At 69.6% G+C, this 17,126-nt stretch overlaps 6 protein-coding genes across 6 annotated transcripts in view; 1 reads left to right on the top strand and 5 right to left on the bottom strand.

Moving 5' to 3' along the window:
- CHLNCDRAFT_144120 (hypothetical protein) overlaps nucleotides 1–1,688 on the bottom strand; it is a gene marked incomplete at both ends in the record, with an annotated part of 3,679 nt that extends 1,991 nt beyond the window's left edge. Inside the window, 5 exons of the mRNA XM_005848555.1 lie at nucleotides 25–220; nucleotides 464–628; nucleotides 868–1,102; nucleotides 1,224–1,473; nucleotides 1,648–1,688. Of these exons, the coding sequence (XP_005848617.1) occupies nucleotides 25–220; nucleotides 464–628; nucleotides 868–1,102; nucleotides 1,224–1,473; nucleotides 1,648–1,688 (887 nt within the window). The remainder of the gene's footprint in view (nucleotides 1–24; nucleotides 221–463; nucleotides 629–867; nucleotides 1,103–1,223; nucleotides 1,474–1,647) is intronic.
- Nucleotides 1,689–2,656: 968 nt separating this feature from the next.
- Nucleotides 2,657–4,352, top strand: CHLNCDRAFT_144119 (hypothetical protein; the record flags this gene model as incomplete). Its single annotated transcript, XM_005848757.1, has 7 exons — nucleotides 2,657–2,834; nucleotides 2,935–2,963; nucleotides 3,107–3,181; nucleotides 3,320–3,394; nucleotides 3,570–3,699; nucleotides 3,866–3,967; nucleotides 4,129–4,352. The coding sequence occupies 7 exons, from the start codon at nucleotides 2,657–2,659 to the stop codon at nucleotides 4,350–4,352; spliced, it is 813 nt and encodes a 270-aa protein (XP_005848819.1).
- Nucleotides 4,353–4,487: 135 nt separating this feature from the next.
- CHLNCDRAFT_144118 (hypothetical protein) lies at nucleotides 4,488–8,242 on the bottom strand (the record flags this gene model as incomplete). The annotated part of the gene is made up of 10 exons (XM_005848554.1): nucleotides 4,488–5,041; nucleotides 5,248–5,828; nucleotides 5,976–6,073; nucleotides 6,379–6,462; nucleotides 6,762–6,813; nucleotides 6,959–6,980; nucleotides 7,165–7,240; nucleotides 7,446–7,618; nucleotides 7,857–8,112; nucleotides 8,207–8,242. 10 exons carry the CDS (start codon nucleotides 8,240–8,242, stop codon nucleotides 4,488–4,490), a joined length of 1,932 nt encoding a protein of 643 aa, XP_005848616.1.
- Nucleotides 8,243–8,651: 409 nt separating this feature from the next.
- Nucleotides 8,652–13,122, bottom strand: CHLNCDRAFT_144117 (hypothetical protein; the record flags this gene model as incomplete). The annotated part of the gene is made up of 8 exons (XM_005848553.1): nucleotides 8,652–10,058; nucleotides 10,314–10,526; nucleotides 10,715–10,844; nucleotides 11,069–11,247; nucleotides 11,516–11,643; nucleotides 11,922–12,047; nucleotides 12,197–12,269; nucleotides 12,520–13,122. 8 exons carry the CDS (start codon nucleotides 13,120–13,122, stop codon nucleotides 8,652–8,654), a joined length of 2,859 nt encoding a protein of 952 aa, XP_005848615.1.
- A 157-nt stretch (nucleotides 13,123–13,279) lies between these two features.
- Nucleotides 13,280–14,460, bottom strand: CHLNCDRAFT_144116 (hypothetical protein; the record flags this gene model as incomplete). The annotated part of the gene is made up of 4 exons (XM_005848552.1): nucleotides 13,280–13,345; nucleotides 13,526–13,929; nucleotides 14,092–14,206; nucleotides 14,446–14,460. The coding sequence occupies 4 exons, from the start codon at nucleotides 14,458–14,460 to the stop codon at nucleotides 13,280–13,282; spliced, it is 600 nt and encodes a 199-aa protein (XP_005848614.1).
- A 289-nt stretch (nucleotides 14,461–14,749) lies between these two features.
- On the bottom strand, nucleotides 14,750–17,087 carry CHLNCDRAFT_144115 (hypothetical protein; the record flags this gene model as incomplete). The annotated part of the gene is made up of 9 exons (XM_005848551.1): nucleotides 14,750–14,886; nucleotides 15,027–15,096; nucleotides 15,221–15,289; nucleotides 15,501–15,604; nucleotides 15,768–15,871; nucleotides 16,071–16,171; nucleotides 16,371–16,426; nucleotides 16,593–16,695; nucleotides 16,815–17,087. 9 exons carry the CDS (start codon nucleotides 17,085–17,087, stop codon nucleotides 14,750–14,752), a joined length of 1,017 nt encoding a protein of 338 aa, XP_005848613.1.
- Between the last annotated feature and the right edge of the window lie 39 nt (nucleotides 17,088–17,126).

Raw genomic sequence — 17,126 nt, 5'->3', positions numbered from 1 at the left:
GCCAGAGGCGGCACCCTCGCGCACCGAGAAGCATAAAGCGCCTGTACGATGGGGATGGTCCTGCCGGAGGCGGGATTGCTGACGAGGGTGGGGTACGGCCCCAGCGGGGTGTTGGTCTCGTTGGTGGGCGGCGAAATGAGGAGCGGCGGTGGCTGGCCCGCCACCTGAGGCTGGCCCGCCGGCGCGGGCTCGCCGTACAGCAGCGTGTGCGAGTGGCCGCCTGCGGCGCATGTTACATAGGGTGGCGTTGCGGAGGGAGGGCGGGGCTCGAGCCGGGAGCACCGCAAGGTGCTGTTGCTAGAAAGGCACACGCCGAGGTGCCGCTGTTGGTGGTGGTGGGCGGCATACGCGGTGCCTTTGCCTTTGCATATGCACGCAGATCAGGGCGTGCCATCGATCCCCTGTGCTACCGCCACCCAGCAGCAGCAGCAGGCCGCGCCAACTGCCCACTCCAACTACCCACCGACGATGAGGTCCACTCCGGCAGCCGCGGGCGCCGCCGCCAGCGCCACGTCATCGGTGTAACCGATGTGCGACAGCAGGATGACGAAGTCCGCTCCCTCCGCCCTGGCATCCGCCACGCACCGCGGCAGGGTCTCGTTGTAGGGCAGGAACTGGACGGTGGGGCCTGCAGCGGGGGCAGCGGGCGAGGGGGGCAGGTGGCGGTGGGAGGTTATAAAGTCGGGCTGGCGGCAGCGATGCAGGATCGGTGGAGAGCTGAGATGACGGGCCGGAGGGAGGCGGTACCAAACAGCAGAGGGGGGAGGAGCAGGGCAGGTGGGGGGCAGGTGGGGGCACCCAGCCCAGCCCAGCCCAGCGCAGCCCAGCCCAGCCCAGCGCTGCCCAGCCCAGCCCGCCGGGGCGCACCTGGGTTGCTGGTATCAGGTGTGTCGATGGAGGTCAGCCCCACGACGCCCACGGTCACGTTTGCCAGGGGGAGGTCGATGAGGGCGTAGGGCTGCACCAGGCCCTCCAGCCCCGGCTCCCCGCTGATGTCCAGGTTGCACGACAGCACCGGGAAGGCCCCTGAGATGTTGGCAATGAAGCCGGCCAGGCCCGCCCCCTCGCCCACGCCGTTGTCAAACTCGTGGTTGCCCAGGGTCTGGGGAGCAAGGGGAGGGCCGTGGGGTTCATGCCAGGGGCCAGCATAATTGTGCAAGGGCGAGAGGGGGACCATGTGGGAGCGCCGGTGGCAGCCAGCGCGGCGGCGGGCCCGGGCTCACAAAGGCCTGCACGCCGATCATCTCCAGGAACTCCGGGGCGATCTGGATGCCTTCCTTGGTGTAGACCGCGTCCCACAGCGTGCCAGTGTACTGGTCGCCGGCGTGGAGGACCAGCGTGTCGACGCCGCGCGCCGCCGCCGCCTGCCGCGCCTCGTCGATCACGGTCGCCTGCTTCGCAAAGCCGCCAAAGCACGCGTCCACCTTATCACCCTCGCACTGGGTGCCGAAGTTTGTGTCTGCGGGGTCGTAGCTGGGAGAACAAGGGGGAAGGAAGCGAGGTGGGCGGCGGGCACGCGAGCGGCGGAGGAGCGGGATGGCAGCGGAGCGCCCGTCGTTGCCGGCAGGCAATCCCCACCGCGCGTGATTGTCATTTAGGTGGACTAGCTGGACTTCCAGGGGCTGGCAGAGCACGGTGGCCGCCCACAGGGCTAGCATCAGCAGGATGGGGCCGCGGGAGCCCGTCATGTTGGCACCACAGGAGGGGACAAGGATGCAAACAGATCTGTCTGTTTAGGCAGGCGTCCATCTGAGGGTTCCCTCTGGCCAGATCCAGGTCCGCCAGCTGGCCGACGGTGTCTCCTCGGCGCAGAAACCCTTCGTCCCTCAGGGTCGCTGGGATCGCTGGGCGGTGAGAACCAGTGTAAATGTAACATTGGAGGCTGTCCCCAGCATGTCACGGCAGGGCGCTGTGCGGGCGGCGGCAGGTGGTGGCACGGCACCTCCGCCTGGTTCCTCCCTCTTTGGCGGGCTGGTTCACCACAAGGCATCGATCAACTGATGCACTGAATGCGCACGAGCACACATAAAGCAGATTTTGCATTGCTGAATGACAGCAATTGGCTTGCTCATGTGCCGCCTTCTGGTCGGCCCGGTGGGTGGCTAGGGCGGTCAGAGTGACGACCCATCTGTTCGCTGTCTGTCGGCATTGCCATCAGAACAAATGTGCACAGGAAGTACGTTACCCGTTGCTGGCAATGGAATTTGGAGTTGCCATCCTTGGTCTGCTGTGGCACCTTTGTGGCTGCCGCTCACGCTGTGCCTGTCCTGCCATTGCGAGCTCGCCCATCCATTTGAGCTTCGCTGCAATCGCATGCCCTGCCCTTCTGCGTTTTGGATCTTCTGGCTGCGCCCTGAAACTGCGCTGGCGGGAAGGTCCTCACCCGTTCTCGGCATTGCTGGCTCTTGAACGCGGCGCACCGCTTCCAGCACAACCTGTGAGCTGCGAGGAGTGAGTGGAGACAGCGTGAGATCGCGCCGCCAGTGCCGCCTCCGCCCGCCCGCCCGCCCGCCCGGCGGCACCCGCTGCACCTCCCGCCACTCGTGGCACACAGGTCATTATGTTTCGCACCCCGTTGTCGCAAGTGCTTCAAGCAGTTCCTTTCCCTGTGCCGACAGGAGCGCCAAGACTCGTTCTCGAGGAGGCTGCCGGCAGCATGGAGTCGGGGCAGGCGGCCGACCTCGCCATCTTTGTCTGCTGCTGCGCCCTGCTACTGGGCTACAACATTTTCTACTTCTCCGTCGCCTCATTCACCTTTTTTAAGAGGCGGTACATCATCCTGTACGCCGTCAACCGCCAGTCGCGGGCCTCCTGGGTGCAGCACCTGTCCAAGGGTGGGGCGGGCTGGGGGTTGAAATGCCGGGCTAGGGCAACATGGGGCTAGAGCTGCCTTGCACCGCACGTACACGCCTGCCCCCTTCCGCCCTGCTGCAGATTCAAAGGAGGGCATCAATGCGGTGCAGGTAGCTTCCAGGGCCCGATGCTTGCCGCTGCCAGCGCCATCTGTGGCGATCCTGCCTGTGGGCCCCCTGCCGTGGGAAAGCCAGGCCGGGCCAGAGGCTCCACCGCCCACTCACACACCTTGCACTGACACTGCTGCCTGCAGACAATCAGGAACCAGGTGCTAGCAGTGTCCATCCTGGCGGCAACCACCGCCCCGCTGGCGGCTCAGTTGATCAATGTGAGATGGGGAGGGAGCGAGTCCCTGGCTCCCCGCGCGTCTCCACCTGTCTTGTGGCAGCGCTGCGGTCTGCCATGCGTAGCTCACTGCTACTTACCCCGCCCTCCCGCCCTGGGGTTGTTGCTGGGGAGCCTGCAGGTGATCACAGACACTGCCAAGCTGCAGCAGGTGGCAGACTTCTCCAAAAGCGACCCCATCTCAAGCGTTGCGCTGGTGAGCCTGCTGCGGGGACTGCTGGCTCCTTGGCAAGCACTGCGCTGCTGGGCCACAGCCTGCAGCAGCGCCCGGCAGCCGCAGCTGGCCACACCCCCGCCGGCCAGCCTCCCGTGTGTCTCACTCGTTGGGTGCCGTCCTACTGCCCGCCCGCCTGCCTGCTGCCACTCTGCAGTTCTCCCCGCAAATCAAACTTGGCATCGCTCTGGGAATCCTTCTGTTGGCTGTCATGGCCTACGCTCAATCCGTGCGGCTGTCGGTCCACATAGGCGAGCGCGTATGCCGGCTGCGCCGCCTGCCGCTCGGTGCCTGCTGCGCCCGCTTCCTCGTTGTGCCATCAGGGAACATGAGGCTGCAGCGCTTTGCGGCAGCTGCCACCTCGGCTGCCAGCTCCGGCTCAACCAGGCGGGAAAGGGTGTCCAGTCCCTGCGCCTCGCTGACCTCTGCACCCCACCGCTTTCTGCGCCGCAGGCTACACGATACGCGTGGTTGCCAGCGATCCAACGGGCTACACCGGCCTGAGCCACCTGTCGGTCACGCTGATGCGCCGCTCCAGCCTGTACTTTGCCATAGGTGCGTGTACTGCTATGGGTACCATCAGAGGTACTGCAAGTGACCAAGGTACTGCTAGAAGGTGCTGTTGATCCATGAATACTTCATGCGTCCCAGACGCACCTCTGGTAGCGGTACCACCCTCTGCTGCCTGCCTGCCTGCCTGCCTGCGCCGCCCGCAGGCCTGCGCCTGTTCTTCGTCTTCGGCCCCCTCGTGCTGTGGATCATCGGCCCTACCACGCTGCTGGTGGCCACGCTGCTGGATGTGGCGGCGCAGTTCTTGTTTGACGTCGTGCCCGCCGCCGCCTGCGAGCCGGAGCCTGGGGAGGACGACAAGGCAGAGGCGGCGGCAGACGCGTCGGCGGCGGCCAAGGCAGACGCGGCAGCGGTCGCGGAGCACCAGTGACGTTCGTTTGCTCTCCAAATTTGCACGTGCTTTTGCAAAGCCGCATGGCTGCAGAACAACCAGTGTTGCAAGCCAAAACAGGCAGGATAAGAGTGCGGGAGTGAGTGCACAGCCAGTCTACTGCAGCTGCCGCTGTCAGGTTGGCGACCCCCCTTGAAACAGCGCAGCCCAGGGGTTGCCGGCCTCTCCAGCAGGGCTGCTGCTGTCGCTGGGTGGCGCCAGTGAAGGGGCAGGTGCTGCAGGTGCTGCTGGGTCTGGTGGCTCTTGTAGCTCGACCTGCTGCTGCTGCGCCTGCTGCTCTTCCTGCAACTGCAGCGCAGCCAGGCGCTCCACAGCCGGCTCTCCGCCCTTTGGCTGCTGCGCGGGCTCGCCGGCAGCGGCCGTGGTGCCATTGGCCGTCTGCTGCTGCTGCTCTGCTGCCTCTGCTGCCTGCGGCTGCGGCTGCGCCTGCTCCTCTGCCTGCTGCTGCTGCTGCGCCTGCTCCACCCGCTTCAGCACATAAAGATCTAGGCAGGCAAGCTGCACCGAGTTTGCGGCGGCGGGGTCAGCAACAGCCAGCACCCTCAGGCGGAAGCGGCGGGAGGGCGTCGCCCCGCTGACGCAGCCGCTGACGCGCAGCACCAGGCGGTGGTGGCGCTGCGGGAAGCTCAGGCTGCGCTGCTCATCCAGCATGACCCAGGCGCCCCTGCCTGCACACCAACGACGGCAATGGCAGGGCGTGGGCAGCAGCAGCGCTCAGACGCAGCAGCGCGCAGGCACGGGGGCATCCAGGCACGGCATGCAGGCGCAGCAACCCGACCCGCGGCAGTCACGCCATATGCAGTGTGCAGCGCAGCGTGCGCGCCAGCCATCCGCCGGCAAGGCAGGGTGCAGGCAGAGCACAGGCTGCGCCCACCTTTGTCCCAAGCCTCCAGCATGACGTGGCGGGGGTCGCGCTCGGGGCTGTCGTTGGCAGAAGTGAGCGCATAGGCCGCCAGGACCGCCTGCGGCTGCTCCGCCGGCAGCCGGTACTCCAGCCACGCCCCCTCCTTGCCGAAGTCCAGCCACTTGGTGGTGGGGCTGCCGTCAAACGCGCGCTGCGCCGCCTCCCCGGGAGCGTTCTCGCCCGAGGCCCGCACCGCGCCGCCGCACAGGCGCCGAGGGCTGGCCGCAGCCAGGTGCTCGTCCTTGGCCAGCCGGTACCGCGTGCCGGGGGGCTTCACCGCGGCAGCGCCGCCAGCGCCAGTGCCGCCGCTGGCTCGAGCCACGCCGCTGCCGTCCTCGCCCCGCGCCGCCAGCCAGGCCGCGTCACCCGTCTGCCGCGCAGGCAGGGCGACCTCCTCGGCTGCTGCAGTACCGCTGCTGAGCAGCTGCCGGCGGTCCAGCTCGTCCCGCTGCTCCAGCTCCCGGCGCAGCTCGGGCGACAGGCCGGCGCGCAGGCGGCCGGTGACGTGGCGCAGGTAGCCAGCCAGCCACCCCTCGCTCACCAGCTGCCGCCTGCACACGGCACAGCACGCACGCAGGTCGGCTGGCGGGTGGCCGGTTGGTTGGGGCGGAGCTGGCGCAGGCGGAGCGCGCTGCAGCAGGCGGCGCCAGGTTGCAGTGTGCTGTACTGCGACACTGCGGTGCCGGCATGGGCGGTACCTGCTCTCATCGTACTGCGTCGTGTACCGCCGCGTGACATCCGCCACCCCGTGCCGCCCCACCGCCACGACGTAGCTCAGCCGCTTGCCCCACCCCGCCTGCGCGATCAACAGAATATTTGGTCAGGTTGGCAGCGCCGCCACCTCCACCGCTCGCCAGCCTGCACGCCTCCATCCTCTCTTCCAGCTGCTACAGCACGCCTTGCGCGGGGCTGCCGGCGCACCGGCCCCGGCTCAACCACAGCGCGAGCCAGCGCACGCCTGCTGTGCCGCCCCTCCCCCCACCTCTAACTAACCTCTAAACCGCTGTGCCCCAGCCCTCTTAACCACTCCGCCCCAGCCCACAAACCCACACAACCGCACAACAACAAAAAAACACCGCTGCATCGTCAGCCCCGCCCCACCTCATACAGCAGCGGCTTGTCTGCCGCCGCCTCACAAGGGTCCAGATGCATCCACCTGCGCTGAGAGGGCGACCAGCACTCGGCCTGCGGGCAGAGTGGAGGCACGTGTGTGTGTGTGTGTGTGTGTGTATAGGGTGGTGGGCGTGGTTGGGTGTGTGTAGGGTGCAGTGAGTGTGTGTGCGGGGGGGTGTAGGGTGGTGGGTGTGGGCGTGGGTTTGTGTGGGGCAGGCCGGCGCCGTGCTGTTGCAGGCAGGGAAGAACAGCACCCTGCGACAGTACGCGGCGCGGGTGGAGGAGGGCTAGGGGCAGGCCGCAACAGGCCTGCTGTGCTGCTCCTCTCCCTCTCCCTCTCCCTCTCCCTCTCCCCTCTCCCTCTCCCTCACCCAGATGTGGTCCTCCCAGTCCATGGTCAGGCGCGCCTCCAGCCCTGCAGCCCTGCAGCACACAGCGGCACAGGGGTGGTGAGGAACGCGCGTGCGAGGGTTGGGAATCGCAGGCCCTCGGCGTCACACAGCCAGGTGCCCCATCGTCTGGCCATCCAGAGGCGGCACCCAGGCGCGGCACGACTTGCCGGCAGCACAGCGTGAAGCAGTTGGCCCACTCTGCGGCGGCGGCGGCGGGGGGGGGACGAAAGAGCGCGCCGGGTGAGCGGCGCGGCAGCGAGGCTCGGCCGCAGGGCGCGCGGGAGGCTGCTGTGGGAGGCTCCGCGGCAGCAGGGCAAAGCCAGGCGTGGCCATCAACCAGAATGCATGCAAGCGCGGCAGCAGCGGGTGGTGCACCGCTCACCGCCGCACCGTCCCCGCCGGGTCTCCAGCAGCTTCACTGGGTCGTTGTACCGCGGGAATCGAGTGGCGGCGCCGCACTGCGCGGTGGGGTGGGCCAGCGGGGCCACAAAGGTCGGGGGGCAGAGGCTGGTGGGCGGGCGAGCGCCGGCCGGTGCGCTGCCGGCACGGAAAGCGGCAGCTCGAGGCATGCTGGGCGCGGCCGGCTTGCCAGCCAGCCTGCCAGGCCAAGGTGCACAAACCCAGCACGCCAACAACCACCCCTTGCAAGCTAGGCTTGTGTACCTGCCCGCAGCGGAAGAGCTCCGTGCGCCCCGCCTTGTGGGCTGCCTCCTCTGCCGTGGGCGCCACCGCGCCCGTGCTGTGCGTATTGGCGGCGCCGCAGGCGGCGCAGGGCGGGGCGCTGACCCATCGGAAGAAGTCTTGCTTGAACCAGGACAGCAGCTCGAAGGCCAGCGCTGCAAGGGTTGGGAGGAGGGCAGGATGGATGGAGGGAGGGAGGCTGGGAGGGAGAAGGGCGCGTCGGAGGGTGAGTGGGAAGGGGCCGCGGGCCATGGACGCGGCCTTGGATGCAGGAAGCAGGATGCCGGCAGCAGAGGCGCGGAAGGCTCGGGCAGCTCCACAGCGCATGCACATGTGGCAGGAGTGTGTGGGCCAGCAGCGCCCCGCGCTCGCTCCGGTGGCCCTGCCGCTCACCGTCCCGCCGATTCAGCGGCGGCTGCTCGCCCATGGCGGTGCTCACGGCGCACGCCTCGTCCGCGGATGCCTCCAGCCGGGGCAGCGGCATCACGCTGAGGGCCATGGCCTGCGCCAGCTCATCCTCATACCCCAGCACCTTGGCTAGAGTGCCCTCCACCTGCTGCGAAAAGGCGGCGGTGGCGGCGGCGGCGCCGCGCAGGTGGTGGGCCGCAGCCTGGCGCTGCTGCGCGGCCAGCGCGGCCTCCTCCTCTAGCTGTAGCACAGACAGGGGAGTCAGCGGTTGCCGTGGAGGGTCTGTGCAGGGCAGGGCAGGCCACATGTGATAGCTGAGCAAAGTGGCCACAGACCTGCAGGGCCCGAGCCAGAGCCTCATCTGCATCCATGCCGGCAACTGCAGATCGCGGGCAGGTCCGCCTCCAGCTCGATCGCGCCCAGTGATGATGCCGAGGTTGCGGAAGGCTGCAAAGCGGCTGCTGTGACGGTGCGCAACAAATGTGAAGACGCATGCGACCGCCCACTGCTTGCCGGAGGCAGGCGGTCAATCATTGAAGGCTGCCACCATCAGCGGGTGCCAGCGGAGCGGTTAGGCGCCTATGCTGCCTAGCATGCCACCTAGCATGGGCATCCCTGGTTATTACAACAATGGCTGGTGGGTTCTGTGCAGAGGCGGCCAGACACGGACAGGGCATGCCGTCTTTGCAAAGCTAAGGAAATCAAGAGGGGCAGGCACTGCCACCGTCTCGCCGCCTGGGCGCCGGCCAGTAGAACACTGCATGCCCTCCTGGCACCGCCTCAGTAGCCGCCGCCATACTGGCCCATGCCGGGCTGCTGCGGCTGCATCATGCCGCCCATCATCCCAGGCCCCTGCTGCTGCGGCGCGTGCTGCATCATGCCTCCCTGCATCACGCCGCCGCCCTGCTGCTGCGGCGCCTCCTGCATCATGCCTCCCTGCATCACGCCGCCGCCCTGCTGCTGCGGCTGCATCATGCCTTGCCCGTACTGCGGCTGTACTGCGCCGGCGGCCGCGCCAATGGGGATGTTGTTGGGGTTGTCCGGCAGCTGCTGCTGCTGCTGCTGCTGCTGCATCTGTTGCATCTGCTGCTGCTGCATCTGCTGCTGCGCCTGGGCCGCCTGCTGCTGCTGCGCCAGCAACAGCATCTGCTGCTGTGCGAGCATCAGGGCCTGCTGGTCTACCACCATCCCGTTCTGCAGCATCACCTGCCCCCCCTGCCGCGCCTGCATCAGCGGCTGCTGCTGCTGCGCCGCCGCCGCCGCCGCCGCCAGCGCCATGCCGCCCTGCAGCGCGGCAAGCTGCTGCAGTGCCAGCAGCTGCTGCTGCGCCCCCTGCTGCGCGCTCTGCATCGGCTGCACGCCCTGGCCGTGCATGGGCTGGCCGGCCAGCATCATCCCACCGCCGCCACCGCCGCCGGGCTGCATCATGCCTGGCCCATGCTGCATGCCGCCGCCGCCCATGGCCATGCCGCCGCCGCCCTGGCCCTGCATCATTCCATTGCCGCCGCCGCCGCCGCCCTGCAGCGGCATGCCGGGCGGCCGCCGGGGGTCGTAGCCGCCGGGGCCGGGAGGGAAGTCTGCCTGCGGCGGCGGCCGCCCCATGCCGCCGCCGCCGCCGCGCCGGAAGTCGTCGGCGGCGCCGGGAGGGCCCTCGAACCGGCCGCCTCTGGGGGCAGGGCCAGGCCGGCCCCAGCCAGGCTCCTCCAGCCAGGGGCCTCCTCCTCCTCCTCCACGTGTGGCGGCGGCGGGTGGGGGCCCGCGCCCCGGCCCAGGCGGCCCCTGCCCGGGGCCGACGAGAGGGTCGCGGTCGCGGGGCGGCAGCGCGCGTCTGCGCACCATCATCGGCCGATCCCTGGGGTCAACGCCGGGGCCGGGGCCGGGGCCGCCGGGCCCGCCGTAGGCTGCGGCAAAGGCCGGGCCCGGCGGCGGGCCGTGCATGGGCTTGGCGCGGGGCGTGCCGCCGCCCGCCGGCCCGCCGCCGCCCTCGCGCTTGCGCTTGTCGCCGCGCAGCGGCTCGCCCTCGCCGCCGCGGCCCGGGGCGCCGCTGCCGGCGCCGCCGCCGCTGCCCTTGCGCCGCAGGGCGGCGCCGACGTCAAACAGGAAAGGGAGGAAGCCTCCTGGAGGCGGCTCCGCCTGCTTCAGCAGCAGCTCCAGCTTGGAAGCGGCGTCGCTGAAGGCGGCGCGCACCTGCGGCAAGAGGCGACGGTGAGGGGGCGGGAGGGGCGGGTGGGACAGCGAGGGGCGCCCGCGCAGCTGCCGAGAAGCCGGCAGCGGGCAGCGGCTGGCACTGAAGCCACACGGCGCCGCTTTGTGCCTCTGCTGGCGACAGCCGGCCGCGGCAGGAGCCAAGCGCGGGCCTCTGCCCCTCCTCTGACTCCGATCCCGCTTATGCAGGCGGCGGCAGGAGGGGGCACCCCCGGTTTATGCGGTACGGGGTCCCACCTGGTTGATGCGGTGCGTGCCCGCCGCCACGTCACGCCCCGTCAGCGGGTCCTCCACGCACAGCCGCACAGCCAGGCGCGGCAGCGGCGCGGGCCCGCCGCCCTCGCCGCGCGCCTTGTGCCGTGCGGCGGCGGCGGCGGCCGCGGCCGCGGCGGCGGCGGCAACGTCCGCCTTGCTCACCACGCCGCCCTGCTTGATGGAGACGGCCTTGTCCTGCGGGCGGGGTGGGAGGACAGGCAGGCAGGGTGGGAGGAAAGTAGACAGGACTGGACAGTGCGCAGCGGCACAGACGTGGGCAGCTGGCTGGCGGGGCGGTGAAGGAGCAACAGCATGCATGCCCACGCCGCTGCACTGTGCAGTCCAAAGCAGCAAACGGCAGGGCAGAGCGGTACGGGCGGTACCTCCAGGTCGAACACGCGGCCGTAGTACTTGAGGAAGCCGAGGAGAAGGTGGCCGGCATTGGTGACCTTCAGCCCCGCCTTGCGCTGCTCCAGCAGCAGCGCCAGTACCATGGAGCACAGCGCCCAGGTGCTGCAGGGGCAGGGACAGAACGGGGCGGGGGCAGAGGGGTAACACAAAGGCAGGGGAAGGGCCCAGATGGGGGTTGAAAATGGCTGGAGCTCGTTCCGCCATAAAAGGAAGAAAGTGGCGGCGACGCGGCGGTGCCACCACTCAGCCTTCCAACCGCCCCGCCCAACCCCTCCCAGCCCTTCCCAAACACCACACCACACGCACCCCACCCCCGCCACACCCACCTGAGCCCGCCGGTGGCCGCATCCGCCAGCCGCTGCTCCGCCAGTAGGGCCTTGGCCGCCAGGCACAGCGGGCGCAGCACTGGCAGCTCGCCGCACCGCGCCACCAGCCACGCCGCCGCCTTGGGCCCCTCGTCGCTGTTCAGGCACACATCCAGGCGCACACCCTCGGAGCTCTCTGCCTGCGGGCAGCCGCAGGGGGCCCGTGGCAAGACGCCGCCATCACACACCACAACTTCAACACGCCCCTGCAATACCCCGCCTGCCCCTGCCTTGCTGCCAGGCGTTGCCAAGCCTCCAGCCTCCCGGGAGGATGCGCGGGCTGGTCCCCGAGCGGGGCGTGTGCGGCTTTGGGCGCACGGTGCTGGGCTGGCAAGAGGGGGGAGCCACCCCACCCGCCCTCATGCGGGGATGCACAAGGGGAGCCCATCGGGCACGCCCCGCCCCCACCTTGATGATGGGCACCCGCGCGTTGAAGATGATGAGCGGGCGCTTGCGCACTGCCTTGCCCGCCTGCAGCTTGGCGCTGACCAGCTTCAGCATGGGTGCCAACAGCTCGCGCTGCTCGATGGTAAACCCTGTGGGGCAGGCGGGCGGTACAGCGGGCGGCGGCGGCTGGGAATGAAGGAGGGCAGGCGGGCGGTCCAGCGGGCAGCGGCGGCTGTGCGAGCTGCAAGGAAAGAGGGCCAGGCGATGCCGCGGCAGGCCGGCCCTGCAGCCCGCGGCCAACGACACACGGCCCAGCCCGGGCGTAGCCTGCTCGCTGCTTCAGTGGCAGGCCATCCTTTCGGGTTTCGGCAGCTGAACCCCCGGCCGGCCGCCGGCCGCCCAACCGGGCTCAGCAGAACCCGCTCACCTCCTCCGCGGGCGATGGGAGTCATCAACCCGGTCGCCACAACATCTAGGTCTGCCCCCGGCAGCGACACGCCGTGCACAAAGCTGCCAAAGGCCTGCACCTTGCGGCGCGTAGCGGTGGGGAAGGCTGCAGGGCGGGGCGGGCAGGTAAAACGGCGGGCAGGCAGGTGGCAGGGCGCGGTTTCGGGGGCATGGCGGGGGGGGGCGGGGGGCCTCTGCCCCAGCAGCCGCGGCACGGCAGGGACTCGACAGGGGAGGCCCAGACGCCCCGCCCACCTGCATCCACAGCCTCCTTCACCGCCTGCAGCGCCGCCTCCCGCCGCTTGCGCTCGCCAGGCGTCAGGGCGGCCTGCGCGGCGGGTGCGTGGGGTGGAAAGGAGAGGAGGCGGTGCTGGTGTGTGTGTGCTTCGAAAGAGCAAGGCAGGGCAGGCAGGGCGCACCAGTCGGCAGTCGTGCGGCTGAGCTTCCACCAAGCCGCGCCTGCTGGCGCTCCCTGCCCCGGATCCTCCCCTCCTGAACGCCCCGGCTGCCCGGCTGGCTGGCTGGCTGGCTGGCTGGGTCACCCCCGTCCCGCCTCACCCCCGCCCTGCCTCACCCACCTCCTCAGCAAACGCCAGCAGCTCCTGATGCAGCGCATCCAAGTTGCGCTGGCCGGCGCTGACGGCGGGCTTGGGCGACGCCGCGGCGGCGGGCGCCGCACCCGCCTCAGCGTCCGGCGGGCCCTCGCCCGCCGCTGCCGGCGCGCCGTTGGGCGCCGCCGCCTGGCTGCCCTCTGCTGCCCCTGTGTCTGGCAATTCGCCTGCCTCGACTGCTGCCTCCTCGCCAGCCTGGGCTGCTGCCTCCTCGCCTGCCTGGCCTGCTGCAGCTGCAGGCTCCTGCACGGCGCCCGCGCCCGACTCCTGGCCAGCCCCCTCGCCAGCCTCCTCTGCTGCCGGCTCTCCAGCCTCCTCTGCCGCCTCCTCTGCTGCCTCCTCGCCGCCCTCCATGGCTTCTGGCTCGCCTGCCGCACCCGGCGCCTCAGCCGGCGCCTCACCCGGCGCCTCAGCCGGATACTCCTGCACCTCTTCAGGATACTCCTGCACCCCTTCAGGCAGTGCCGCCTGGTCCGCTGCTACCGCCGGCTCCGCCTCCGCCGCCTCGGGGCTGGCTGGCGCGGCCTCCTCGGTCACTATCTCAATGAAATCCTCCCCCTCACCCGCCATGGCTGCTCTAACAGCGCGTGGCTGCCTGCTGCTCCCGAGCGACTCTGTTGCCCAGCTGTCGGCTGGAAGGTCTGCTCGCTGCCTGCTGCCTGCTGCTGCCTGCTGCTACCTGCTGCTGCCTGCGGTCGCCTGCTGCGCTGCTGGAAGGCTGTCCGGCTCACAGGCTGCTGCTGCCCAGCTCCAGGCGCATCTTATGTGCGTGCCGCCCACGGCAGTAGTAATCCTGCGGCGATTGATTGGGCACGAAAGCCAGCGGCAGGCACGGCAAGTGCGCTCTGATTTGGCACGAAGCAGCCCGGGCCAGCCAGGTTGCAGATCCCCGGTCCGCCAGACAAGACAGCCATCCTTGGATGGCGAAGGCAGCACGCCAGGCTGGCGCCAGCTCAGCGCCGTCCCGCCGCACCTCTAGGAGCGCCTCGCTGGCAAAGCCCTCTCCCTGGTACAGCCCGAGGGCTGGTGCGTTCTCGGCGTCCACGTGAAGGCTGACGGAGGCCACTCGGCGCTCGGCGCGGGCCGACCCCACAGCTGCGCGCACCAGGCTGCGTGCCACGCCGCGGCGGCGCCAGTCGGGGGCGACGGCGAGCTTGGAGATGTGGGCGTTCAGGCCAGTGGTGGTGTACACGATGTAGCCCACCACGGCCGCCTGCTGCTCCTGCTGCCGCTGCTGCTGCGGGGGCGGCTGTGCCTGCTGCGGCTTGCGCGGCTGGCGGCGGCTGGCGGCGGGCGGCTCGGGTGCTGCTGCTGCTGCTGGCGCCTCGGCGTAGAGCAGGAAAGTGTTACGCCGCTGGGTCTCCTTCACCAAAAGGTCTGCAAGAAGAAGCGGCACACAGGCAGCTCGCATCGGGCACAGGCAGCCTGATCAGCAGAGGCCCTTCTGCCCGCCGCCAGCGCGGACCCGCCGCCGCCGGCGCCGCCGCCGGGCTCGGATTCAGCCGGCGCAGCTCCCTCACTGGCCACATCGAGTCGCACCTCCCCAGTTGTCCTGTTTCTTGAAGAGCTTCTTCTCCAGCGAGAGCAGCTGCAAGAGCACGGCCTGATCGCCCTTGTGGGTGGCCAGCCGGCGGATGGTGCAGCACGCGGCAGCCTGCAGGCACGCAGAAACGTGTCAGGAGGGACGCAGGGGGCTGTGCTTGGCGGCATGGCACGGAGGATGATGGGGCGGACGCACCTCTCCTGGAGAGCCTGCGATGGGCGATGGCATGCAGAAACAGTGCGGCGGCCGATGTGCGGTCGTCCCAGGGCAGCGGCGGCTGTACTTCCGTGTACAGGTGGGCGGCTCCTCCCTCCTCGCTGCCGCCCGACAGAGCACAGACAGCCGCACACCATTTCGGGCCCCATTCCTCTCGACAACGGTCAGGGTGGTGACTGCTAGTGCGTCCTCCTCCCTGAGGCAGCCTTGGATTAACCACAGCTGCAGCAGCAGCCCTCGCACGCGGCAGGCGCAGCAGCACCGGCAGCCTGCCAATCACGCCTACCGACAGAAAGGGGGCCAAGCGGCCACAGTTTGCAGTTCGCAGTTTGATTCGAGGATGCGCAAGTGCAAAGTAATGAATGTACAGGACAATAAGCAGGCTGCCATCAACCTTGCCTTGCTCCCAGCCCGCCCCTGCCGCTCCCTCGGCGCGGCTCACAGGATGAGCGGCGACGGCGGCTCGCCATCCTTGTGCGCATGCTCCACCCGGCCAGACTCCACTGCCGCCAGCGACCGCCCCTGGGTCATGTTTTTAATGATGTAGTTGGCGACATCTGCGTTGTTCACATACACTGCGCCAGGGAGCGAAGCAGGGCCGAATTGGAGGCAGGCAGGGGCGAGCAGCCAAGCCCAGGCGAGTGTGCGGCAACTAGCGTGCAGACAGGGCCCTGCTGCTGCTGCTGCTGCTGCTGCCGCTGCTGCTGCTGCTCACCCAGGCCACCGTCCTCTGAGCGTATCAGCGTCCGCATGGGCTCTATCTGAGAGACGATCCCCTGCGGCAGCTCCAGGGCCCAGCAGGGGCTTGGAAGGGCCTTCAGCCCATCAGCCAGAGTGGCATGCAGGACGCCAGGCGCTGGCGGCCACCCGGCATGCCCCACCTCCACTGCCGCCTGCCCGCCTACCCACCTTTACTACCAGGATACCGCCTGCCATCAGGTGAACCTCGTCCCCCATCACAAACGGTCGAGCCGTGAACTGCACCCAGCCAGGGATGGAAGGTGAGAGGGAGGGAGGGAGGGCAGGGTTGCACGTCGGGGGGGGAGGGGGGATGCAATCGCCCAGCCACAGCCACCGCAGCGCCACAGCCGCGCCACACACAGCCCACCAGCACCACCACCGGCAGGCTGAGGGACACAAGTGAAGCAAGGGCCGCAGTGGCAGCAGCCCGACTGGACTGGTGGCGCACCAGCGCGATAGAGGCCACGGCATTCATGAGGAGGCGCTGGGTGGCCAGGCCCACCACCACGCCCACGCCGCCCACCGACGCCAGCAGCGGGCCCAGGTTCAGGCCTGCAAGCAGGCGGGATGCAACGCACCCGGCTGTGCTCAGCGGCAGCGCAACTGCAGGGAAGGTGCCCGACTCTGGCCGGCCAGTGCTGCGGCAGGGCTGCGTGAGCTGGGCTGCATGCCAGCCTACGCGGCATGGCGAGGCCGGGCACGCCCTGCCGCGCACCATAGGCCCCCAGGGTGAAAGCCGCGGCGGCCAGCAGGATGAGGAAAGTGAGGATGCCACCCAGCGGGCGCAGCAGGGTCACCGCCGCGTCGTTGGAGGCGCTCCTGCAGCGGCAGCAGGCCACGGGCGCGCGGCGGTGTGGCCTCTGCTCGGCCTGGGCAGCCAGTGGCAACACAGAGGCGGCGCTGCCATGCCGGCAGCACACATGCGCAGCGCATGCGCGGCTGTTGCTGTCGCTGGCGTGGAGAGCTGGAAAAAAAGAGCACGAGCACATGCCGCAGCCTGCTGCGGCGGCACACGCACGAGTCGCTTAGGATGGAGGCTGCCAGCCAGTTGAGGGCCCTGTTTTTGAAGTCGATGGCGGCCCAGGCCACAAAGATGATGATCAGCAGCTCGCTGGTGTCCTGCAGGGCGCGCTGGGCACGCTGGGTGTGCTGGGCATGCTGGGCCTCGACAGGAGCACATCAACAACAGCAGAGGCGCCGGGCCTGGAGGCTGCTCCCAGCTTGAGCACGCAAAGCAGCTCGTGCAGCAGGCTGCCTGCAGGAAAGGCAGAGGCGAGCAGGGCGGCGGCAAAGAATTGCGAGCAGGACGGACGCCCACCTGTACCAGCTGAGTAAACCACCGCAGCGCAGCCAGCACCTCCTCGTTCCTGCCGCCTGCACAGGGCAGGGTGGGGCCAAGAGAGCCGCACGGTGGGGGCAGGTATGCGAGGCCAGCACCTCAGGAGACGGTGCAGGCAGCCGGCGCAGCGGCAGCGGCGGCGTGGCCTCACGCACTGCAGCGCAGCATGGCGCAGCGCGGCAAGTGCCGGCCGCGTCTCACGGCACAGCCCCACGAAATCTTTCTTCAGCTTGGTGGCCGCCACCTGGGCCAAGGCGCTGGCCAATGTCGTGAGGTAGGTGACCCCATAGTAGGGCAGCAGCACCTGCGGTGCAGCTCAGGGTGCAGTTTCATGCGAGCATTGGTGTTGGTGTTTCAGTTCGATGACGCCACGGCGCTGCGGCTGGCTGCGGGCATCCCAGGCGGCAGCAGGCGTGGGCGCACCTTGGCGGGCTTGAAGGCTGCGGCCAGGGCGGCCACCGGGGCGTTGAAGTCTCGGCCCGAGCGTGCGATGCGGTTGCCCGCCACCCGCTCAACCGCTGCCAGCAGCAGCGTGCCCAGCACCGTAGCCGCCACCGCAATGCCCGCCAGCTGCAGGCTGTGAGCCACGGCTGCGTCCAAGGTGCGCATGCGCATCAGCTCGTCCAGCAGAGGCACGCCCGTGGCCTGCGGTCGACCATGGTGGCGGCGGAAACTGGCGGCTGGGTGCGGCGGCATTGCGCCAGCAGCAGGCGCAAGAGCACGGCGACACGGCAG

Source organism: Chlorella variabilis (genome assembly GCF_000147415.1).
Source record: "Chlorella variabilis unplaced genomic scaffold CHLNCscaffold_7, whole genome shotgun sequence".
Classification (NCBI taxonomy): Eukaryota; Viridiplantae; Chlorophyta; class Trebouxiophyceae; order Chlorellales; family Chlorellaceae; genus Chlorella; species Chlorella variabilis.
This window is presented reverse-complemented; position numbering and strand designations above follow the sequence as displayed.